General features: G+C 37.5%; 1 protein-coding gene across 1 annotated transcript in view; it reads left to right on the plus strand.

The window, feature by feature from the left end:
* CUNH10orf67 (chromosome unknown C10orf67 homolog) overlaps positions 1-26,937 on the plus strand; it is a 168,688-nt gene that overhangs the window by 127,618 nt on the left and 14,133 nt on the right. Inside the window, 2 exon segments of the mRNA XM_077772452.1 lie at positions 16,307-16,387; positions 16,476-16,536. Of these exon segments, the coding sequence (XP_077628578.1) occupies positions 16,307-16,387; positions 16,476-16,536 (142 nt within the window).

Genomic DNA, 26,937 nt, shown 5'->3' on the forward strand with positions numbered 1-26,937 from the left:
ACCTGGGTGGCTCTATCAGTTAAGCATCTGACTTCGGCTCAGGTCATGATCTCACTGTTCGTGAATTTGAGCCCCGCATTGGGGTCTGTGCTGACAGCTCAGAGCCTGGAGCCTGCTTCAGATTCTGTGTCTCCCTCTCTCTCTGCCCCTCCCACACTCGTACTCTGTGTCTCTCTCTCTCTCTCTCAAAAATAAATATTTAAAAAGTGATGTTCATGTATTTTGCTGTGCTTATGGATTAACTTTACATCTTCTTTTGTAAAAGGACTATTCGAGACTTTTAAAATTTTTGTGGCACAATACACATAACTTAAAATTCACCATCTTTACCATTTCTAAGTGTGCAGTTTAATAAAGTACATTCACATTGTTGTGAAACCAATCTCCAGAACCTATTTCATCTTACAAAAATGAAACTTTGTATTCATTAAATAATAATTTTTGTCTTTCTTAAATTATTATTGAGTTATAGTATTTTGTTATATATTCTGGATATATCTTTTGTCATACACACATTTCAAATATTTATTCCCACCTGCAGTTCCTCCTTCTGTTTTCAGAGCAGCATCTTTTGAAGGTCAGAAAATTGTAATTTGTTTTTAGAAATTTTTAATTTTAATGAAGATCAACTTAGCTCTTCTCTCTGTGGTAGACTGTGTTTTCTGTGGCCGTGGCTGTATCCCACATTCTGCATATACTTATGATGGGATTTTGATCTTCCTTTCCCATTGAATTTTACTGGTTCCCGTGTTCTAATTCAATTGACAATGTTTCTATGAATCTGTTTCTAAAATCGGTTTTGTTCCATTGGTCCATTTGTCCTTTTGCCAATACTATATCTCCTTAACTAATAGAGCTTTGCAATAAGTTTTTAAACCAGGTAGTGCAAGTCCTTCCATTTTATCCTTTGTCTCCAAGATTGTCTTGGCAATTCTGTATCCCTAATTCCATATATGTTTTAGAATCAGCAAATCAATTCCTTTAAAAAACATATCCACTAGAAGTTTAATTGGGATGTTGTTAAATTATATGTTCTGAGTCTAAGAACTAGTGATTTATTTCAGAATCCAGAGACCCGAGTGGCTACCAGATATCTGGCCTAACTAAATATAAATGACAAAGATTTCTTTTTCAAGTTTTGAGGCTATTGCCCTACAGCAAGCTGACAGATACAGTTAGCAAGTAAAAGCTCACCACAATTGTCGCTTTTTCTTCACATTACATATCATGATGTTTTCTCAGTCAGCTCGGAAGACTCTTCACTGTCCTATCTTTGCTATGCATTATACTTTTCATTCGTGGCCAATGAGGTTCTTGCTAGCCTTGATGTCTAACTTGCCTGTTATTAATTTGGTTATCTGTATTATCTTCTTGTCTGTATTTTACTAGCTCCGCTCAATTTTTGTATTGCTGTATCATTTTCTTTCAGTTGTGAACTTTTTTTAATTAAAAAAGTTTTAGTGTGTATAAAATATTTTTTTAATGATTATTCATTTTTGAGAGCGAGCAAGAGAGAGCGGGGGAGGGGCAGAGAGAGAGGGAGACACAGAATCCGAAGCAGGCTGTAGGCTCTGAGCTGTCAGCACAGAGACTGATGTGGGGTTTGAACCCACAAATCGTGACATCATGACCTGACCAAAGTCAAATGCTCAACCGATTGAGCCACCCAGGCACCCCAGTTGCAAACTGGTAAGTAACAGCATGATTGGATTTTAGTCTTTCAAATCTAACCTGACACTCATTTACATTTAATATGCAAACTGAAAAACAAAGAATATGCAAACTGAAACTGTATGCACTTAGCAGCATAAATGATATATTTGGGGGGGTTTTGTCAACTTATTTTATGACTATTGGTTTTTCTCTTTGTTCTGGCTTTGTAATATGAACCACATTTCAGTTGCTTTTATTATGTGTATTGTAACAGTAAACTTTAATGTAAAATCAAATTACATTTCCACAGTTACAATAACAGTAACTAAACAAGTTCAAGTCTTAACCCAGAGTAAAACAAGGGGTTACACATGGTTTTGTTCCCCCCAAGTGTCATTTCAGCCTATATTTCATCAGTATATCCCTCCCTTCCTTCCAATCTGTGTTAATTTTATTCTGTTTAGAGAACTACATTATTATTATGTGATTCATTTTATCACATAAAAGTATTTTTGATTAATTAGCTTTTCTTTTAATTTTGTAACCGTTTGAATAGCAATTACCTGTACCTACTTCTACATGGTTATCTTTAACCTCACAACCTTTTTCTTCTGCATTCTTTAGTTCTTCATCTTGATTTATTTCTTGCAAACTGCATTCTTTAGTTCTTCATCTTGATTTATTTCTTGCAAACTGGACCGTGTCTTTGAGTTTTTTCTTTTTGTGTGGAAAGAACATCTTCACTTCGCTATGCCTTGTCCTGACTGGAGCCAGCTTAATATTAGTTTGTTGCTAATTGAATGAGCTAACTTAGCTTATTCCTCCCTCCCCCCACCCCCCCATGAATATTTATAGGCTATTTTCTTTAAACTTGAAACTGAAAGGTGTCACCAGAATATGAGTTAACAAGTGGCATTTTATTAATTTCCCTTGAATAAAATGAGCTTCTCTCATCTAGAGATTTAAATCTTTTGTTTTTTCAACTCAAACATGTTTCTTACCTATACTTTGAATGATTGCATCTACAGGGTTGATTCTTTTTTCTTTTTCAGAAACACTATCATGGGTTGCAAATCTATATTCTGTCCTCCATAGTAAGCATGTTTTCTTTAATGGAATGTTATTCTCTCTGTTCTTTTCCTTGGCGTTTTTAGGAAAGCTTTTCAGTTGGAAACCCTCATCAGAATCTCCTGAACTTGTTTTAAAAGTGCAAAGATAGTGATTGTCCTCGGCCCTCCAGATGGCGGGGTAGAGGCATGACTGGGCAGCCTTAACCGCTCCACCCACAGTCTAAGGCCATGAGCTACCTCGTCCATTCCCCCCACTACTCCCTACAAGCAATGCCATTTTTATGTGTCCTGTGACAGGCTAAAGGTTAGGAACCATTACTCAACATAAGGATTCTAGTTTGTACCATATTCATTCTAATCATTACTACCTCCAATATTGATTTTGGTTCTGCTATTGTGTCATTAGCAATCTATTCATATCATATGCAGATGTGTTTGTTTCCGTTTCCATACTCTTAAGCTCTTATTTTGGTGTCGAGTCTCGGTAGGAGAGAACCCATTGTGTTTCTACTTTGAATTTTGTTTGTTTCTCTCTTATTATTATTTTTTTTTACTGTGAAATAACCATGTGTACAAAAAGGATGAATGAAAATACATATGTGCAGTTTAAAGAATGATGATCACATGAATACTTGTGTTCCTAGGACCCAGGCTATACATAGACTCAAATTGGAGAAGCCCACTGAGCACATTCCTCTCCATTCCCTCCCAGAAGCCATTGTCCCGATGTCCTTCTTGACACTGCTTGTCACTTGTGCCTGTATCCCTAAGCAGTGTGTTGTTGACTTTTGCCTGTTTTTAAACCTTCTGTAAATGAAAGAATATAATTGAAAAAATGCGAATATTCTTCAGTGCTCCATTTTCTCTGCATTATGCTTTTAAGACTCATCCATGCTGATGCTTGTGGTTATATTTCGCGCACCGAGAGTATTCTATTGCTTGAATATACCACAAGTTATATATCCATTCTGCTACCAACCAACATTTGAGTATGTCCTCACTTTTTTCCTATTATGAGCATCGCCGCCCCAAACATTCTTTTCATTTCACCTGACACCCATATGTAGCAGCTTTTCCATGTTTTATAGTAATAATAGAATTTCTGGTCATAAAGTATTGGTGTGTTCAAGGCTATGGATGAGCTAATATGATTGCTACAACAAAAATAAACTGGCTTAAATAAGATCGAAGATGACTTTCCTTCATGTCATAATGACGAAAAGAGCAGTTTCAGGCAGAGGAGTGGCCCATGAGGAGCAGTACTCCACAGTCATGATGACACACAGGCATCTTCAATCATTGCTCTGGTCATTCCTAGGATGCTGCCCTCATCCAAAACAACAGAGCTGGTTAACTCCATGTCTGTGGGTGCACACTGCAGAAGCAGGAAATCTAGCGCAAGCATATAAATACTTAAGTATATGACCCCAAAATGGGCATGCATCACTTCCACTCATACCCCACTAATCTGACCTAACTGCAAGAGACTGAGAAAACTAAGGGGCCAAATACCCCATGAAAATATTACCAAAACAAGAAGGGAGAATAGATTTGAGGGACAATGAGCAGTCTCTGCCATATGAGGTAAAGCCATAAGTGGAAAAGTCATTTTCCACAGTATTATTACCAATTAACACTCTAACCAGGAACGGATGAAAGTTTCTACTGCTCCACGTTGTCTCTACCACTGATCTTGTCAGACTACAATTTTCATCAGTCTCATGACTGGGTAATTGTTTCTTCTTGTGGTTGTGTGGGGTGTGTATGTGAGTTTGTGTGTGTGTGTGTTTGTAACTTTTTCCCATTTCTCTGACTACTAATGAATGTGATCATCTTTTCATGTGTTTATTGGCCACCTGAATAGGTTTTCTCTTTGATGAAGTGCTTGAAAATTAAGCCTTTTGTTTCTACTGAGCTGTCTTTTACTTATTTATTCATAGAAATTCTAGAAGAATTAGATAAATCCCTAAAAACATGCAGCCTACCAAGACTGGATCATAATGAAATATAAAATCTGAACAGAATGATTACTAGCAAGGATATTGAATAAGTAACCAAAAACCTCTCAACAGAAAAAGGGGACAGGAGCAGATGGCTTCACTGGTGAATTCTACCAAACATTCCAAGAGGAATTAATACTAATCCTTCCCTAATTCCTCCAAAAAGCGGAAGAGGAGGAACTCTTCCTAACACATTTTATGAGGTCAGCATTACCCTTATACTGAAATCAGACAAGGATGCTACAAAAAAAGAAAATTAAAGGCCAGATATTTCCATAGATGCAAACATCCTCAGCAAAATATTAGCAAACCAAATTCAATAATTAAAAGAATCATTCACCATGATCAAGTGGGATTTAAGCCAAGGATGCAAGGATGGTTTGACATCTGCAAATCAATCAGTGTGGTACATCACAAGGATAAAACTCATACGATCGTCTCAATGGATACAGAAACAGCATTCCTTTTTCTGAAGAAAACTCAACAACCATTTTTGATTGTTGAGAATTCTCAACAAAGCAGGTATAGAGAGAATGTACCTCAGCATAATAAAGGGCATGTATGACAGGCCCACAGATAACAACACACTCAATGGTGAAAAGCTGAAAGCTTTTCCTCTAAGATCAGGAACAAGACAAGGATACCATTTTATTCAATATAGTAGTGGAAGTCCTAGCCAAAGTAATAGGCAAAAAAATAATAATAATTTAAAATTAAAAAAAATAAAAAAGCATCCACATTGGAAAGGAAGAAGTAAAACTCACTATTTGCAGGTGACATGATATTATGTATAGAAAACCCTAAAAACACCATTTAAAAGGCTGTTAGAACTACTAAAATTTTCAGGATACAAAATCAATACACAAAAATCTGTTGCATTACTTTACGCTGATAATGAACCATGAGAAAGAGAAATTAAGAAAACTGTAAATAATACCATTTATAATTGCATCAAAAAGAAAAAAAATATTTAGGAATAAATTTGACCATGGAGGTGGAAGACCTGTATATTGCAAACTAACAAGATTTCAGTCAAAAAAATTGATGAAGACACAAATGAATGGAAAGATATCCCATGCTCACAAATTGGAAGTAAATAAGGGTCAAGATCTTCCATGCTCACAGACTGGAGGAATGAAAATTGTTAAAATGTCCATACTGCCCAAAGCAATACACAGGTTCAATCCAATCCCTATCAAAATTCCAGTGCCAGGGGCACCTGGGTGGCTCAGTCAGTTAAGTGTCTGACTCTTGATTTTGGCTGAGGTCATAATCTCACAGATTGTGAGATTGAGCCCTTCATTGGGCTCTGCACTGACAGTGTGGATCCTGCTTAGAATTCTCTCTCTCCTCTTTCTCTGCCCTTCCCCTACTTGCTCTCTCTTTCTCTCTCTCTTTTTCAAATAAATACAGAAATTTAAAAAATATTCCAGAGATATTTTTCACATAAATAGAAGAAACAATCCTCAAATTTGTAAGGAACTACAGAAGACCTCACATGGCCAAAGCAATCTTGAGAAAGAAGAACAAAGAAGGAAGCATCATGTTCCCTGATTTCAAACTATGTTACAAAACTATAGTAATTAAAACAGTATAGTATTGGCATAAAAACAGACATATAGATCATTAGAACAGAGTAGGGAGCCCAGAAATAAATCCATGCACAGATGGTAAATTAAATTACGACAAAGGAGGCAAGAATATACAATAGGGAATGGATAGTCTCTTCAATCAAAGGTGCTGGCCAACTGAAAGGCCACATGCAAAAGAATAAAACTACACCACTATCTTACACCACACACAAACATTAACTTAAAATGCACTGAAGACTTGAACATAAAACATAAAAAGACCTGAAACCATAAAACTCCTAGAAGAAAATATAGGTGGCAAGCTCCTTGACATCATTCTTGGCCATGAGTTTTTGGATCTGACACCAAAAGCAAAAGCAACAATAGCAAAAATAAATAAGTGGGTCTACCCCGAACTAAAAAGCTTATGCACATCAAAGAAAACCATCAATAAAATGAAAAGGCAAGATACCAAATGGGAGAAGATAATTAGAAATCATATATCTGATAAGGGGCTAATATCCAAAATGTACAAAGAACTCATCCAACACAACAGCAAAAAACAAACCAACAAAAAACAAACAATTAAAAAAATTGTTTTAAGTTTATTTATTTTGAGACAGAGAGAGAGTGAATGAGCAGGGGCGGGACAGAGACGAGGAGAGAGGAGAGAGAATCACAAGCAAGCCTTGCACTGTCAGCACAGAGCTGACTCAAACTCAGGAACTGTGAGATCGTGACCTGAGCCAAAATCAAGAGTCAGATGCTTAACTGACTGAGCTACCCAGGTGCCCCCTAAACAATATAATCTGAAAAATGGCAGAAGATCTAAATCGATATTTTTCCAAAGATGATATTCACATGGTAAATGGATACATTTAAAAATGCTCAACATCATGGGGGCGCCTGGGTGGCTTAGTCGGTTAAGCGTCCGACTTTCGCTTGGGTCATGATCTCGCGGTTCGTGGGTTCGAGCCCTGCGTTGGGCTCTGTGCTGACTGCCAGCTCAGAGCCTGGAGCCTGTTTCGGTCTGTGACTCCCTCTCTCTCTGACCCTCCCCTGCTCACGCTGTCTCTCTCTCTCCTAGAAATAAATAAAAATATTTTTGAAAATAAATAAATAAATAAAAATGCTCAACATCATTAATCATCAAGAACAAACAAATCAAAACCACAATGAGATATCAACTCAGACCTGATAAAATGACTATTACCAAAAAGTCAAGCATAACAAATGTTGGTGAGGTTGTGGAGAAAAGGGAATCCTCGTGCATTGTTGCTGGGAATGTAAACTGGGGCAACCAATATGGAGAACAATACAGAGGTTCCTTAAGAAATTAAAAATATGAGGCACCTGGGTGGCTCAGTTGGTTAAGCATCCGACTTTCGACCTCAGCACAGGTCTTGATGTCAGGGTCATGAGTTCAAGGCCCACACTGGATTCCACCCTGGGTGTGAAGCCCTCTTAAAAATAAATTAAAAATGGAACCACCATATGATCCAGCAATTCCACTTCTTACTATTTGCCTGAAGATAACAAAAACTGTAATTTGAAAATTTTTATACGCTTCCATGTTCATTGCAGCATTATTTATAATAGCTGATATATGGAAACAACCTAAGTTCCCATCAATAGATGAATGGCTAAAGAAATTTTGGTGTATCTGTACAAAGGAATATTGTTTGGCCAAAAAAGAGAATGAAATCTTGCGATTTGCAATAACATGGGTGGGCCTTGAATTATGCTAAGTGAAGTAAGTTAACCAGAAAAAGACAAATACCACACGATCTCTCTAATATGTAGAATCTAGACAGACAAAAACGAAGCTTATAGATACAGAGAACAGATTAGTGGTTGCAAGAGGCAGGGGTGGAGAGAGGGAGAAATGAGTGAACTGAGTTTTTTTTTTTTTAAGTTAAAAAATTTCAATTAAAAATGTTCAAAATATTGCACTGCATGTTAACTAACTAGAATTTCAATTAAACACTTTAAAAAAGAGTTTATTATGAATACAAAAATTTCTTAAGGAAGTTTTGATATAATTTAGAAACTAATCCTTTGTCAGTTACGCGTGTTGCAAATATCTTCTTTCAGTTTGGGAGAGTATTTTGGTATCCTTTCATAAATAAATGTTCTTAATCTTCATGTTAATATTTTCCTTTTTGCCTTCACATTTTTCTGCTTTAAGAAGACCTTACCTAACCTTTAGTCAAAAATATATTCTTTATGTTATTTACATTTTTCTCTTTTTCGCCTTCCATATATAGAGGCTTAATACACCTAGAATTGATTGTGTGTAGAGAGGTAGACGTCTGATTTCATTTTATTTTAATACCAATAATCAACTGAACCAGCACCATTTATTAAAAAGTCCATCTTCTCCCTGGATACGTAATTCCACCTGCCACACACACACATATATATATACACACACATATATATATGGGTTTATATATGTAAGAGTCTGTTTCTGTCTCTCTATTCTCTTCTACTTTTCTATTTGTCTAGTCTTGCACTAATATGACACTAATTTAATATCTCTACCTTTATTATTAAGCTTTTTTTTTTTAGTAAGGTAAATACCCCTACCTTGGTGTTGATCTTTGCATTTTCATATAAAAATATAGAATCGAATTGTTGATACTCACAGAAAAAAACAAAAACATAAGAAATGAAACAAAAATTCAATTGGGATTTTGATTAGAAGTGTATTAAATCTAGATCAGTTTGGATACAATTGACATCTTTATGGTATTTTATCTTCTAATTTATAAACATGTTATTTCCTTAGTCTAGGCTTCACTTGGGTAGTTTTATAATTTTCTCCACAGAAGTTTTATAATTTTTTTCCCTTGAGAGAGCATGACTGTAGAGGTATTGTGGGGGGAGAGAGAGAGGGGGAGAGAGAGAGAGAATGGGAGTCTTAGCAGTCTCCATGTTCAGTGCGGAGCCCAATGCAGGGCTTGATCCCATGACCCTGGGATCATGACCTGAGCCAAAAGAAGAGTTGGACAGTCAACTGACTGAGCCACCCAGGAACCTCTACAAAAAAAATTTTTTTTAATTTAATGTTAGGTATCTTGTATTTTTATGCTACTCTATTCTAATGGGTGAGTTGCATATTTATTCATGTAATTTGTATCACGTTTTGCTTTATATAATTTGAAGCTGTGTTATTAGATGCTTACTACTTTAGAATTATGTCTTCATGGTAAATTGAGCATTTTACCATTATTTTGTGACCTCTTTATCTCTACAAATGTTTTTTGCCTTGAAGTCTGTTTTGGCTTTATATTACTACAGCTGCTTAACTTTCTATAGGTCATTATTTTCATGGTGACTTTTTCTATCCTATCACTTTCAACCTTTAGTATGCTTATGCTTTGGTTGTAACTCTTTTAAGCAGCATATAACTAATGTTAGAATGTGTTCTTAATCTTGATTGATAATCTCTGTCTTTTAACTGGAGCATTTAGTCCATTTAAATTTATTGTAATCATTGATGCATTTGGATTTATTTCTATCTTATTTTGTGTTTTTTATCTGACCTTGTTTTTTATGTTTTTCTCCTTGCATTTTTTTCTTTTTTTAAGGAATACACATTTTATTGTTTATTAATTAATATTAAGACATTTTAAAATATAATTTATTGTCAAATTGGCCAACATACATTTTGTACAGTGTGCTCTTGGTTTGGGGAGTAGATTCCCATGATTCATCGCTTACATACAACACCCAGTGCTTATCCCAACAAGTGTCCTCCTCAATACCCATCACCCATTTTCCCCTCTCCCCCACCCCCTATCAACCCTCAGTTTCTTCTCTACATTTAAGAGTATCTTATGGTTTGCCTTCCTCCCTCTCTGTAACTGTTTTTTCCCCTTCCTTTCCCTCATGATTGTCTGTTAAGTTTCTCAAGTTCCACATATGAGTGAAAACATATGATATCTGTCTTTCTCTGACTGACTTATTTCACTTAGCATAATACCCTCCAGTTCCATCCATGTTGCTGCAAATGGCATGATAGCATTCTTTCTCATTGCCACATAGTATTCCATTGTATATATAGACCACATCTTCTTTATCCATTCATTAGTTGATGGACATTTGGGCTCTTTCCTTGATTTGGCTATTGTTGAAAGCGCTGCTATAAACACTGAAGTTCATATGCCCCTATGAATCAGCACTCCTGTGTCCTTTGGATAAATTCCTAGTAGTGCTGTTGGTGGGTGGTAGGATAGTTCTATTTTTAAGCATTTTTTTTCTTTTTAAAGTTTATTTATTTATTTTGAGAAAGACAGAGATAGCACAAATGGGGGATGGACAGAGAGAGAAGTAGAGAGAGAGAGAATCCCAAACAGGCTCCACGCTGCCAGTCTTATGTGGGTCTCAAACCCACAAAGCCATGAATTCATTACCTGGGCTAAAATCAAGAGTCAGAAGCTTAACCAAATGAGCCACCCAGGTGCCCTTTCTACTCACATTCTTATGAATTGGTTAATTTTTTTCTTATGTGTCTTGTGGGATGTTCTAAATTCTATCAGAAAAATCCAAATCTCTATATCTTTACCATGCTCAGTAAAGACTTCTTTAAGCAATTGATTTTATTTTTTTTAACTGACAGTTTTATTTTTAAGGTTTATTTACTTTTTATTTTATTTTATTTTATTTTNTGTGCTCCTATGCATCAGCATTTAAGCAATTAATTTTAAATCACCATCACTGTCAGTTTATTATGCTATTATGTCATATATTTTAGTTGTATCTGGTTTCTTGTATCCCCATAACATATTATTATAGGCTTATTTGGTCAGTATTTATTTGAGTTTACTTATGTATTTACCACTTTCTTTATTCACAATTCCTTCATGCATCTCAGACCTTTCATCTGGGACCTCTTTCCTTATGTGTGAAGTACATTTATAAGGATTTTCTTTAAAAAATGTTTTTATGTTTATTTATTTTTGAAAGGGGGGGAGGGGCAGAAAGAAAGAGAGACACAGAATCCAAAGCAGACTCCAGGCTCTGAGCTGTCAGCACAGAGCCCAATGCGGGGCTTGAACTCATGAACCATAAGATCATGACCTGACCCAAAGTCAGACCCTTAACCAACTGAGCCACCCAGGCACCCTTCATTTAAAATTTTCTTAAGTGGGGATCTGCTCATGGCTAACACTCTCAGTTTTCACTTCATGGAAAAAGTCTATTTTTGCCCCTGCTACTGAAAGATATTTTTGCTGGGTATAAGATTTTAGGTTGATGATACTTTCTCTTTGCACATGGAGCATATCTTTCCATTTTCTCCTAGATTTCATTGTTAGTAGAGAATTTTGCTTTTTTTTTTTTTTTAAGTGAGAGAGAGAGAGAATGATCATAGAAGGGGCAGAGAGAGAAAGGGACAGAGGGTATGAAGCAGGTTCTGTGCTGGCAGCAGATAGCCTGACATGGGGCTTGAACTCATGAACCACAAGATTGTGACCTGAGCCAAAGTTAGATACTTAACCCAATGAGCTACCCAGGCCCCCTGGGAGTTTTGCTCTTTTTAACTGTGGTTTCCTTAATGTTAATCTGTTTTTTGTCTGTTGCTGCTTTTAAGCTCTCTTTTTCTTTAATGTTCTGCAGTTTCACCATGATGTGTATAGTTGTAGATTTCTTCTGTTTATTCTGTTAGAGATTCATTATACTTCTTGAAAGTGGAGATTGGTTTCTTTCATTAGTTCTGAAAAGTTTTCAGTCACTATTTATATTTTGCTTTAACCCTACTTTTTCTTTTGAAACTTGGATTAAATATGTTATACCTTGTCCTTCTAACCTCTATATTCCATATTTTTTCCTTAATATTTGACCCACCTTTGAGCTGCATTCTAAATAGTATGTCCCATTCTATCTTTCAGTGTATATATATGTATATAGCTTTGTTGAAATTGTCCTCTGAATTTTAATTTCACTTATTATACTTCTCATTTTTAAGAAACGCACAAATAAATTTTGTTTGGTTTGTTTTTCAAATATGTTTACTATTCATCATCAAGCTTCTTGTTTTTATTTCTTGAAATATATAATACACATTGATTTTATATTCTATGACTGAAAATTCCTGTGTCTGAAGATTTAGAGGGTCTAATTCTACACTTTCATTTCTGCTGGCAGCCACTTATGATAAATATAAAGATTTTTGATGATGAGCTGGTCACTTTCCTTGAAGCTTTATTTACCAAAAAAAAAAAAAAAAAAANATGAGCTGGTCACTTTCCTTGTAGTTTTTTTTAACAAAAAAAAAAAAAAAAAAAAAAAAATGAAGCCTGGGCTGAAGAGGAACTCTTACATTAAAGATTTTAATGTGCTTCTCTCAATCACCATAAGCACCATCACTATAGTATTCCACTAAATTAAATGTTTTTAGTTTATGGTGTTTCAGACTCCAGGTGTGAAGTCAGCTTACAAACAACATGGACTAGGTTAAGAATTTTCAGGAGAGATTTCTTACTTCCTGCAAATTTTCCTTGTGAACTGCTTGGGAGAACCTTTCTTTCTTTCTTGAAGTTGCATTGAACCCCTACTGTGGTTGTAGCCTCATGGTCCCAGATTATAGTGGAATGGGTGCTGTGACTACACATCTTAGGTGGGCCTTAGGCTCCAGAGTCGTGGGACCCTTTGACAGCTCTTGCATTCATTCAGTAAGTTTGACGAATGCCTTCAAGGTGAATCAGAGCTCCAGGATGGAAGGCTTGAGATTCCACCTTCCCTTAGTCTGAGACACAAACATTCTTGGTTTTGGTTTTGGTTTTTTATCAGCTTCTGGCTACGTTTAAGTATGTAAGAAGTGGAAATTTTATTTGTTTTTGTTTTTGTTTTTGTTTTTTTTTTTAATTTAATTTTTTTTTTANGTGGAAATTTTATTTGGATTTAAATGCTGCTCTTATATTTTAACCACCAGTAATCTTTCCATGTCACATCCATAATTCCTTTGCATTTTATCTTACCGGATTCTTTTCCAAAGACTGCTGCCTGTGTTTCCTAGGAACCATTATATACTTGTACTCCATTGGTGGGCCCAGAAAGCTTACTGAAGTTTTCATCTGGATCTCTTCATAGATCTTTTTAAAAGTATATACTTCTTCTGATTTCAGTATATCATTTAACTGATTCTACAGTGTTTTCATAGTTCCTATTTTATATATTTGTTTCTCATCCTGGACAGGGTGAGATGTGGTGAAACCCAATATTATCAACTGCATTCTCTTGTGTATTGCTTGCATGTGTCCTTCACATTTACAGTTGGAAGGCAGATTGATGGGCTCAGCACGTATTTCTGACCCCAGTTTTCACAGGATTTTTACCATTTTCAACCAATTCATAGAGGTTACACTTTCTCCTACACTCACGCTTAAAGGTACGAGACTTTAGAGTACATTAAAATGTAAATTCCCAGCGGGCATACATTTAACACTGGTTTCTTTTACCATTTTCATGAAAGACTTGATGGTCCTGAGCGAAGGACCTAGGAGAATTTCCTAGACATGGAGAGGACCATTGGAACGCTCTAATATGGAAGTGTGCCTGGCATGCTTGAAAAACAACAAAGTATCTGGTATGCCTGTAGCAGAACTAGCAAGGAGAGAAAATGTAAAGCATGTGGTCAAAGGGATCATAGGTCTTTGATTTTTTTAAAAACTCTGAGTAAAATTGGGAGACTTTCAGAGTTTTGAGCAGAGGAATAAAACAGTCTCACTTAACATTTTATGCAGGTCACTGTTGTCATTGACAAGAGTAGTTCTTTTAATATTTATTTATTTGTTTGCTTGTTTGCTTGTTTATTTATTTTGAAAGAGAGAGCGAGTGGAGATGGGGGGAGTGCAGAGAGAGAGAAAGAGAGAGAGAGAGAATCCCAAGCAGGCTCTGCACTATCAACACAGAGCCTGACACAGGGCTCAATCTCACAAACTGCGAGATCATGAGCTGAACTGAAATCAAGAGTTGGATACTTCACGGACCAAGCCGCCTAGGTGCCCCTCACTTAACGTTTTAAAGGAGCAGCTCTGGCAGTTCTGGAGGGTGGGGAGGGGCATGGGGGGGGGGACAGAGAAGCAGGTTAGGAAGCTATGAAATGGTGCTGGTGACAGACGATTGTGTGTCTTGAACTTCCTTAATGATCAGAGGGGCAAAATGAGGCAGATACATGCCTGCAGTATTAGGTAGTACTATATACTGTGCAGTACTAGATTTTAGGCATATGTTGCAGAATAAATGGATTTTAAAAATATAGTACTTATTCAAACCACTTAATACTTAGCAAGAGAAGTGGGAACACACAAGGTATTCTGTACTTCGCTTTTTTTAAAAATTATTTTTGGGGCGCCTGGGTGGCTTAGTCGGTTAAGCGTCCGACTTTCGCTTAGGTCATGATCTCCCGGTTCGTGGGTTCGAGCCCCGCGTCGGGCTCTGTGCTGACTGCCAGCTCAGAGCCTGGAGCCTGTTTCAGTCTGTGACTCCCTCTCTCTCTGACCCTCCCCTGCTCGCGCTGTCTCTCTCTCTCTCTCTCTCTCTCCTAGAAATAAATAAAACATTAAAAAAATTTAAAAAAATTATTTTTTAATGTTTATTTATTTTGAAAGAGAGAGAGAGATAGAGACAGAGCATGAGCAGGGGAGGGGCAAGGAGAGAGAGGGAGACACAATCCAAAGGAGGCTCCAGGTTCTGAGCTGTCAGCTCACATCCCGGCGCAGGGCTTGAACTCACGAACCGCGAGATCATGACCTGAACCAAAGTTGGACGCTCATCTGACTGAGCCACCCAGGTGCCCCTTCACTTTGAATCTAAGATGTGCTTAACATTGTTTCAAGACTTTCTAAGTCTCTAAAAGAGAAAGTTGCTGCCAATTATACTGTGACACCCCATCCATTGCAAGATGCATCCCAATTTTAAGGATGTTAAAATACCAGAAAACCATGCCTTAGATTCAACAAAATGGGATATCACCTAGCACCACTTGCAAATTAAAAGGCATCCACAAAATTATGTGTTTTTGCAAGAACATATCCAAATAAAAATGCACATAAAATATTTAAATCATTTCCTTGGGGTGGTAACAAAAAGACAGTGGGACTGGGCTGTGGAGAATAGAAAAATCCGTATGAACACACCTGTGTGCAGACATGTATACACAAATCACCAAGAGAGAGGATTTGAATAGGGAAAACTCACATAAGTCTGTAGATCTCAGACCTCTCTTTTTGATAAACACGTGTCATGTTCCTTTGGTCCTTTTCACCTGTACACATTTAATATGATAATTTATTTTGCAATATATGATGCTAGTGACAATTCTGCTTGCTCGCTGCTGCTTCTGAACTCCTGGAAGAGACGGTTTTTGGTTTTTCACCATTCAGTCTCTGGGAATCAGGACCCCCAGTGCCATAGCTTCCCAGAGCTAGGAGGTGCTGGGAACAAGCCTGGATACCTGGCCAGTTACAAATTCTTTTTTTTTATTTTTTTAAGTTTATTTACTTTTTTCTCTCTTAAATAGTTTATTGTCAATTTGGTTTCCATATAACACCCAGTGCTCTCATNAAATTTTAAGCCCCAAATGGGGTGGAGATCATCAAAAGGAAGTGGAAGCAGGGGCCCAAGTGTGGCTATCCTTGTGGTGAGCATCGTATAATATAATGTGTAAACTTGTTAAATCATTCAATTGTACACCTGAAACTAATGTAACGTTGTGTATCAACTGTACTCAAATAAAAGAAAGAAAGAAAGAAAAAGAAGAAGAGTCAGAAAAGATATTGAAGAAAACATTTTTCTTGAATTTTCTCTCAAGGTAGTCCAAATAAGGAAGGGGTCTGTCTATGGCATGGGTTTCAAGGAAAGGATTTCCCCAGCCATATTTAAGCAAATAAATCAGAACCTCAGTTTTCAGATCTTGGTTACTTAAGGGCCAAAGAACCTCCTGCATCATTTGACTTCATAATCATTTCCTCTTGATAATATAATACATACCTTTTGTGCCTTTCAGAAATTAAAGCCTTTGTTTGTGCAGTCTAAAATGAACCTGACAACAGATCCTACTTTCTCATTAAGTGATTATACAGCTGTGGTGAGTAGCTTATTTTTTTTCTCTGTTAAACATTTAATTAGTTGCTATTATCTGCCCTCAGTAATGAAACATTTCGGTTTACCTGCAGCTAAGCAACAAAGACACGGATGTAGTCAGTGATCAGACATATTTATCCCCTGAATCAAAAGGTAAGTATCATTATTGTTGGAAAAAAAAAGGTTCACACGCAGAATGGGCCCTTAGTCCAGACTGAGATTTCCTTCTCACTGTTATCGTGAGGAGTGTGGAATTCTGGGTGGATACTTTTTTTCAGCCAGTTTATAAAACCGATACTTGGATATGCCGAATAAAAGAATGCTACTGTGCATTTCTGATGATTGATCACTGCTAATTGAAAATGAATTTAATCGTACTTCAAAATTAGAAATGGTCTCAGTTGGAATCCTTTTCTATGTTATTAAGCTATCAATAAATTTGAAGCTCCTGTTGAATTCCCATTGGTCAATTTTAAGAACCAGAAGAAAAGTAGGACTGTTTTAGCATACTGTATCTCCCATGGGTCTTGACAGGGTTTCAAACTGAATTCTTTTGGAACCAGAAGTATATTTGGTCCATGGGCTTCTGTAAGTCTTTAGGAAATAACCATGCTTCCTCCTCTCTAATACACAAGTTAGGTTAACAAAACATGGCATTATTCATTTGAATTCTATCAGTTTGATGATCATAACCAAAGGGGGTAGTAGACATTCCATGTCTGGGAATGTTTAAAAGTAGACTTTTATAATGAATATTTATGGAAGGGAGGTGTGTGTGATAAGAGTTTTTAAACCCTGGGCCCTAATTTTAAAATCTACTTTTTGAAACCTACATCATGCTTTAGCAGAGAGGAACCTTGCTTTTGGGCTACTGTGCGACAGAGAGGTTTTTTTCTGTAGTGCTTATAGTGCAGGTAGTATCTGTTTTAGATGCACCTGCCCAGAGTACAGAAAACTCTTCCAACAGTCATAGTGCTGTCTGCCCCCTGGGCTGCCATTTATATTATATAACACCTGACTCTATAGAATGCAGCTATGAGCTTTTTTTTTTTTTTTGAGAGAGAGAGAGAGAAAGAGTGAGCGCGCGCGCGCACACACACAGACACACACAGGTGGGGGAGGGGCAGAGGGAGAGAGGAAGAGGACACAGAATCCGAAACAGGCTCCAGGCTCTGAGCTGTCAGCACAGAGACTGACACAGGGCTCGAACTTACAAACTGTGAGATCATGACCTGAGCCAATGTCAGATGCTTAACAGACTGAGCCACCCAGGTGTCCCAGAGTGGCAACCTTTAAAAGGTATCTGCAGTTAAATAAGGTTAGATCAATTAAGTAAGATCAGGTCTGTTGAGTTGTTGGAAATTCCAACCCACACAGCAAGTTACTTTTAAAACATCATAGTGTATTAGGGTAAGAGAGACTCTCAGGATTTATTAAAAAAAAATCTAGACTGTTGAATTTGGAACCTGTGGGTTGCCTGACATTTTAATTAGAGAGTTTAATTAACGGCAGCATTCCATTCCCCAGAAGATTCAGTTGACGATTTTGCATCCAAAAATTGATTTTCAATTTTTCAAACGTCCGTTCGAAGTAGTACAAATTAACCTGATGGCCACCTAGAATACAAGGTAGCTCCAGCCAAAACAAACTCTATCACTCTCTTTCCTCAGCCCTGAAAATGCAGGGTTATTTCTACTCCTCATTAATCTGCTCTTTTGTTTTCCTGAATAAAATCCAATGTAAATGCTTTTTTATGATCCATAGTCTCGCAGTACTCCACACAGCTCTGCCATCAATTGGAACATTTATCTGCATTGCACTGGAGATGTGTGTGACAGCGTTCACACCAAATACCTCTGCACGAAACCCTGAACCTGCGTCCTACTAAATCTCTGATACAGCTTGACATGCCGTGGTGTTCCCTTTGAAGATAGTGTGGGGAAATAATCCAGTTAACGACAGTTTCTGGTTAAATGGAATCCAGTTAACCTGAAATTTACTAGAAATACATTTTCCTTTTTTTTTCTAAATTTTTTGTTAATGTTTATTTATTTTTGAGAATGAGAGAGAGTGTGATCAGGCGAGGGGCAGAGAGAGAGGGAGCCACAGAATCTGAAGGAGCCTCCAGGCTTTGAGCTGTCAGCACACAGCCTGATGTTGGGCCCAAACTCGCGCACCTCAAGCTCATGACCTGAGCTGAAATTGGACGCTTAACCGACTGAGCCACCCAGGCGCCCCTCCGATTTTCTATTTGTAATGAATGGAAACGAATACATGAGTGCCAGGAGGAAAACTTGCTAATTCAGAGAGTGAATGGATCTCACTAGCACACAGGTTACAGCTACTGGGTGGTACTCACACTAGACATTCAAAGGGCCAAAATATCTTCATGAAACAAGTCACTCCAAGTTTCTCAGATACTTCAGATGCTTGAGTACCCCCTTCAGGCCCCCAGGAAACAGTTCAATACAGTGTTAGTATTTTCAAGCACAAATTCACAAATACATTATCAAAGAGGAGTTAAGCTACATTGTGATTTTCTATAACATGTGGTTTTCTATAACTGTAACCTATCTGGTGTCAGACCCCAAGTCAAATTCTTTATTTTATTCTATTTTTTTAATGTTTTTTTTTTTTAACATTTATTTATGTTTGAGAGACAGAGAGAGACAGATCATGAGCAGGGGAGGGGCAGAGAGAGAGGGACACACAGAATGGGATGCAGGGTCCAGGCTCTGAGCTGTCAGAGCCCAATGCGGGGCTCGAACTCACGAACTATGAGATCGTGGCCTGAGCTGAAGTCAGCCACTTAACCGACTGAGCCACCCAGGTGCCCCAAGTCAAACTCTTTAAAGTCACTGTTGTATTCCATTTTTAAGAACATGTAAATCAAATATTAATGTTTTAAATTCTTGTTGAATATTTGGCCTCTGTGGTAACAGCATCCTCAGTGTTACAGCAAAGAACCTAAGAGGTTATTAGGTTGAACTTTGACACCCCAGGATACTTCTAATACTTGGGTATGGCTCACATTTAGTGGAAGTAGGTACTATCATAAATTTTGCATTTTAGCTCTTGTCCTCACACAGCCCTAAGAGGCTGGCATTCTTGCTTTTCCCCTCATCTACAGAGGAGACAGTGGGGTACAGAGGGGGTTTCTAGGCTACCAGAGTCATACCACAAATAGCACAGCTGGATTCAAACCCAGTGTGGCCCCAGAGCACTGGCTTGTCCCCATCCAATTATATTGACTTTCCCCAAGACTCATGCACGACATGAGCCCCGTTCGCAATGACACACAATGGGAAAATATGGGACGTGAGAGAGAGGCCATGGAGGCCGACAGACTTCAGTTCCCTCCCAGTTCCAACCACTTAATACTGACATCATCTCAGTTCCCTCTGCTGTGTACAGTGGGGCTGGTGACCCCGCCTCGTGGCTTTGTGATGAGGATGACACGAGCTACATGATACGTGCCTAGCGAATCCCTCTCCTTACCTTTCCTCCGGAGCTGTTGATCACATTATCCCAAGTCCCCCAAATAAAGTCTGCGAACTTACCTTTTAGCCCAGCACACAAGAGTCCTAATGTCCTCGGCACTAGGCTAGTCTGGTGATTTAAAAGAACTAGTCTCAGGACGCCTGGGTGGCTCAGTCGGTTTAGTGTCTGACTTCAGCTCAGGTCATGATCTCACAGTTAGTGGGTTCGAGCCCCGCATCGGGCTCTGTGCTGACAGCTCAGAGCCTGGAGCCTGCTTTGGATGCTGTATCTTCCACTCTCTTTTCTTCTCCCCCACTCATGCTCTGTTTCTCTCTGTCTCAAAAATAAATAAACATTAAAACAACATTTTTTTAATAATAAAAAAAATAAAAGAACTAGTCTCCCCTCTAATTCTTCAGTAATTATCTTTCAACCAGCCAGGAGTATGAGAATAAAATTGACCATTAGTATCAAAATATACAGTAGGCATTTGCCAAGAGTGAAATAAAACACAAAATACAGTTTAAAATAATGTTATATCAGGTGATACATGTCTTCTACGCAGATTGAAAATAATGTTTTGTTACATTGCAAGTTTTAGTCCAAAAACCTCTAAAGAGAACAAGAGAGAGTCATGCATGCAACATAGAAAAAGAGACAAATAGCTAAAAAAGTAGAAATACATTTTTGTTAATATCAGAGAACAAAAAATAGGTACGATGCTATCTGCAAAATTTCAGAGCTGTTTTTTACGCAGTCGTAATTATCCCAAGAGAGCCCAGCTAACATTATTAATTTGTTTGCTACTTAACTGTGATAAAATTTGGGATCTAAACTACCCATTGTATATTGTGGACCGCCACAGATTTTATGTACTCAAGAAGACCTTTCTCACAGTCCAGCAATTAGGTGTTATTGACTTTGTAATCTTTGGAAATGTTCTTAATGAGCCCCAAAGACACGAATCTCATAGATAAAACCTCAAAGTAACACTAACCCTTTAAGTGGCTTGTCAGTAAGAGAAAGCTCAAACATAAATATCTGAAACACAGGAGAAACCCAAATTTAAACCTAGATTACATTGTTTTCTTCATTCTCTTAGACTTTTAGGGAAGGAATATCAAAGAGGTGATTTTAAAGGCTTTGAAAGAATAGTGGGACAATCGTAATATATTTGAAATAATTCAAAAACCTTTCTTTTTACCCTTTGAAGCCCTGGATTTGAAAAGTATTTTTTCTCTAAATGTGTTTTCCACCAACTTTTAAAAATAAGTGTTAATTGAGAGCGGAGTTCCGCTGCTCCCATTTTTGTTTTAAACACAAAAATAATTTTACATAAGAAATTGGAACTTAAATAAATAAAAAGCACAAGAAATTTCAGGCCTAATATTAGCCCTATTTTATATATTGTTTCTAGATCCCAACTATAATTAATATAATTTAGTATGTTTTTCAAGTTCATATTCAAATGCATATTTTATAGTATTACTACATACACTAGATATATGCATAAAAAACATATAACATCATTTACCGTGTAATTGATAGCCATTGTGGCTATTAAAAATGTTAGAAGAAGGAATTAATCCATCGATATGAGTTAAGTACCAGGACTAAGCTGATTTACTAAACATAATATATTAAGGGGTCTGTTAATGTTAATGGCATCGCTGCCACCAACTTCTCTACTCTTTCCCTATTGTCGCCAATTACCTATTATCCAAATGATGTATTTCCAAGTTATATATGTTATCCTTACCTTGGAGACTTGGGCTGATTCTCAACTACCTTTCCTTGGGAATTTTTCTTGCTCTTCATACCTGTATTCTAGAGCTATGTTCTACTCAAGGCATGGGATTTCAGAGAATAGATGATAATTAAAGCCTGGATGATCAGCAGTGCGTCTCTTAGAACACCTTCCCAAATACCATGAATTCTCAGTGGCATAGAAAAGAGTCAAGGTGACCAGTTGGGTTAGAGAACTAATCACAAAAATCAGAGCTTCTCTGTGTTACTGAGGCTCTGCCCGTGGGTGAGAGAGCAATTGAAAAATGTGAAAAAGGAAAATGAAACGTAATCCATCCTTTGAAAATAGTGTTCATTTCTGAAGTAAGTAAGCAGGCAAATTACTTTGAATCTGTAAGATCATAAACATTTGAGTTGAAATTGAGTAGAAAAGAGGGTTAAGACTAGTATCTATTTTAAGAGTCCTTTATTAATTTGGTATCAGGACCATCTTGTATTAATTTAGTCTAATGATGCTTTTAAGTATACGTGGGCCATGTTTCATTTAATAAATGCCACTAAACACATTCCTAATTGTGCCCCAAACTGATAATTAGAGTTCTCCAAAGTGTAAAGTATGCGACAAGAGTGCTTTCTGGTTACTCACTTGTTGGACCACAATTTGGAATCCAGCAGCCTCTCTGGATCTCATGAACACTATTTTATCCCAAACCTTAGCTGCCTCATTGCTGCCCTGTTTGTTAAGAGGCCTCATAAACCGGGGTGCCTGGGTGGCTCAGTCGGTTAAGCGTCCGACTTCGGCTCAGGTCATGATTTCACGGTTTGTAGGTTCAAGCCCCACGTCGGGCTCTGTGCTGACAGCTGTGTCTCCCTCTCTCTCTGACCCTCCCCTGCTCACGCTGCCTCTCTTTCTCAGAAATAAAACATTAAAAAAAAAAAAAAGGCCTCATAAACCATATAAGCCTCTATGGTGGTAACAAAATATCGAGAAAGGAGTTAATTAGTGCAGAGACAATGGGTATTAACGTTTGATTTTAGGAGTGATTCAGTTACACAGATGACAAGTTTGTAAGCATGTCAAGTGCACCTTTAACTGAGCTGGATATGGCATCTGGGAATGCAATAGATATCGTATGAATCTTACTTTCACCTGGAGGGACCCCAAGTTTGGAAACTGAGGGAATAAATTAAAATTAGAGAAGCAAGTGTTTGCATCAGCATATAGAAATATCAGTGGGTTCCAGACCTCAGCTGATCACGTTCCTGGCTAGTTCAACTTCTTTTGTTTGTTTGTTTGTTTGTTTGTTTGTTTATGAGAGAGACAAAGCACGATAGGGAGAGGGACAGAGAGAGACACACATACGCAGAATCTGAAGCAGGTTCCAGGCTCTGAGCTATTAGCAGAGTCCAATGCGGGGCTCAAACTCAGAACTATCAGATACTGACCTGAGCCAAAGTCGGACGCCTAACCAACTGAGCCATCTAGGCGCCCCTCAACTTCTTCAATGCAAGTTTCTCATCTTAAAAGAAGCAAAGACAGAAAAAGAAATAGGTCATAGGAAGAAAGGTTTTTTTTTTTAATGTTTTTATTTATTTCTAGGAGAGAGAGAGACAGTGTGAGCAGGGGAGGGTCAGAGAGAGAGGGAGTCACAGACTGAAACAGGCTCCAGGCTCTGAGCTGGCAGTCAGCAAAGAGCCCGACGCGGGGCTCGAACCCACAAACCGCGAGATCATGACCTAAGCGAAAGTCGGACGCTTAACTGACTAAGCCACCCAGGCGCCCCAAAAAATGTTTTGTCTACTATTAAATTCTACATAGATTTGGGGCACCTGGGTGGCTCAGTTGGTTAACCATCTGACTTGGGCTCAGATCATAATCTCTCGGTCCACGAGTTCGAGCCCTTCCCTGCGTAGGACTCTGTGTTGATAGTTCAGAGCCTGGAGTCTGCTTCCAGTTCCCTCTCTCTCCACCTCTCCCCTGCCCATGCTCTGCCTCTCTCTCTCAAAAATAAACATTAAAATTTTTAAAAAATTCTATACAAATGTAAGCTAGAGATGAAAAAAATTATACAATAATTTCATTATTTGTGTTTCCCTAACAGTAAGAATGAATTAAAAAAAGCCTTAATTTCCTCATAGACATACTTAATGTAGAAACTATTTTAATTTTTATTGTGTAATATTTCAAATATTTGGAAAACACGGGATTACATGTTAAACACCACCGGGCTCTGTTAGATTTTGCCATGCTTGATACCTAAAAGAAATAAAATCATGAAGATAGAGTGGAAGCTCCCTGATAATTATTTCCCTCCCTCCAGGCGGTAAGCACTGCCCTGATTTTAAGGTTTGTCGACCTTGCATATTTTATAATATTTCTGCACACACACAGTGTGTGTGTGTGTGTGTGTGTGTGTATAAAATGTCATCTGGCATTTTTTCAAGGAATATATAAATGATGGTGGAAGGTATAGATTCTTTTTTCCCCACGAATGTTATGTTTTGAAATTTTAATTATAGTATTTTGCCATATCTTGAGTTCTTTCATTTTACCTCTTGCATAGAATACTCCATTGTACGATATACTACAATATAGTCATTCTCTTGTTGATGGGAATTTAGAAAAGTTTCAAATTGTTGCCATCGTAAACATAGCTGCTGTAAACATTCCTGGACATTTCCCATACCCATACATGCCAAGATTTCACTAGAGCAAATTCCTAGAAACGGGATTGTTGAATTGAAGAGTGTGTACATCTGTAACTTTGCTAGATATTGTCGGCTTGTGCCCCTAAGTGTTTCCACTCATTTACACTCATACGAGTAGTTTATGGGTTTGTATTGTTCCATAGTCTTACTAACACTTGAGGGTGCCTTATTTTTTACTTTTTGCTGATCTGATGGGTGTGAAATTATATCCCACTTTTTAATTTGAAATTCCCTGATAACCAATGAGGATAATTTTTTTTTCTTTTTGGTTTCTTAAACATTTTGGCTTCATCTTGTGTGAATTGCTTGTTAATAGTAGTTGACCACTTTGATATTATTTGGTTGTTTTTTCTTTGCTTTAAAATGGACTTGTGGGCATCTCTATAAATCTAGAATATTAACCCTTTGTCAGTTGCATGCTTCACAAATATCTTGTCACAGTATGCAATGTGTCTTTCAACTTTGCGTTTGACGTCTTTTGTTGAACCAAAGGTTTTTTAGTTTGATGTAGTTTTATTTTTCAATATTTTAATTTATGAATTGTTCTTTATTATTTATTTTAGATAAATTTTCTTACTCTAAATTTATAAAGCTAATCCTATTGTCTTCTAAAAATATTACCAATTTGATTTTCGCACTTAGGTGCTTTGAAGCGTCAGAATTTATTTTTATAGATGATCTGATTTTAGAGCCTAACTTTTTTATTCCAGTAGAATAGCAGACTACCCCATCACCATTATTTGCCTTCCCAGCCCAGGATTTGTAATGTTACCTCTGACGTGAGCCAGGTTTCCCCGTAAGTATGGACTTTTTCTAGACTTTCCATTCTGTGCAATTGACTTATTTGTCCTCTCTGTTCTAATACCAGATGTTTAATGACTTTGGCTTTAAGGTAAAACTTGATATGTGGCTCAGCAATTCCCACCACCTTGTTCTTCACAATTGTCCTAGCCTGTCTTGGCTTTTTACTTTTTTGTATGAATTTTAGGTTTACGATTTGAAGATCCGTGGAAAAAACTCCTGGCAATCTGATTTCTTTGATATATTCTAAATGTTTATCACTGTTGAGTATCAGATTTTGTATTTTCACCTTGTTTCCAACAAACTTGCTGAACTCTGTGGATTGTAATAGCTTGTCTGAAAGTCTCTTATTGTTCTGTTTAGACAACCACATCATCTGTAATTTAAAAAACTTGTGTCGGGGTGCGTGGGTGGCTCAGTCGGTTAAGCGTCTGACTTCGGCTCAGATCATGATCTCACAGTTCGTGGGTTCAAGCCCTGCGTCGGGCTTTGTGCTGACTGCCAGCACAGAGCTTGGAGCCTGTTTCAGATTCTGTGTCTCCCTCTCTCTCTGACCCTCCCCTGCTCATGCTGTCTCTATTTCTCACAGAAATAAATAAAACATTAAAAAAAATTTAAAAACTTGTGTTTTCCAATCTTTATATAGCAATTATTTTTTCCGTCCTTTTTTATTTTTATATTTTTAACTTTTTAAAATGTATATTTATTTTGAGAGAGAGAGTGCTAATGCGAGTGGGAGAGGGAAAGGGGCAGAGATCGCAAATCCCAAGCATGCTCCAAGCTGTCAGCACAGAGCCCTACACGGAGTTCGATCTCATGAATCCTGAGTTCATGACCTGAATGGAAACCAAGACTCAGGCGCTTAACCGACTGGGCTACCCAGGAACCCCTATTTTTTTTCTTTTTCTTATTGCACTGGCTAGGATTGTCACTATGTGATGCTGAATAGAGCAGTCAGTGGTATCCTCTTATTTCTCTCTTAATAGGACAAATTCTGAAGTGTCAGTATTGCAATACTATTAATTACATTCTCTATGCTGTACTTTTTATCTCTGTGACTTATTTTTTCCATAACTGGAAGCCTGGGCCTCCCCACTCCCCTTGACCCATTCTGCCCGTTTCCCACCTCCCTTCCCTCCGGCAGCCAGCAGTTTGTTCTCTGTATTTATAGGTCTGATTCTGCTTTTGTTTGTTTGTTTTTCCTTTATTTTGGTTTTCAGATTCCTCATGTAAGTGAAATCATATTATTTGTCTTTCTCTGTCTGCCTTATTTCACTTAGCATCATGCACTCTAGGTCCATCCATGTTGTCACAAATGGCAAGATCTCATCTTTTTTGATGACTGAGTAATATTTGATTATTTATACCATGTATATATGGTATAACTATACCGTATATATGGTATGGGTGCCTGGTTGGCTCAGTCAGCTGAGCATCTGACTTCAGCACAAGTCATGATTTCATGGTTTGTGAGCTTGAGCCCCACATTGGGCTCACTGTTCTCAGCCTGTCACTGCAGAGCCCACTTCAGATCCTCTGTCCTCCACTCTCTGACCCTCCCCCACTTGTGCTCTCTCTCTCTTAAAAAAGAAATAAAAACATTTATATATATATATATATATATATATATATATGCCACATCTTCCTTACCCATTTTCTTATCAATGTATACTTGGGTTGCTTCCATATCTTGGCTATTATAAATAATGCTACAGTAAACATAGGGGTGCGTATATCTTTTTGAATTAGTGTTTTTATTTTCCTTGGTAAATACCCAGGAGTGGAATTACTGGATCATATGGTATTTCTATTTTTAAT

The sequence above is a fragment of the Crocuta crocuta genome, unplaced genomic scaffold (genome assembly GCF_008692635.1).
Source record: "Crocuta crocuta isolate KB4526 unplaced genomic scaffold, BGI_CrCroc_1.0 scaffold96, whole genome shotgun sequence".
NCBI classification, from domain to species: Eukaryota; Metazoa; Chordata; class Mammalia; order Carnivora; family Hyaenidae; genus Crocuta; species Crocuta crocuta.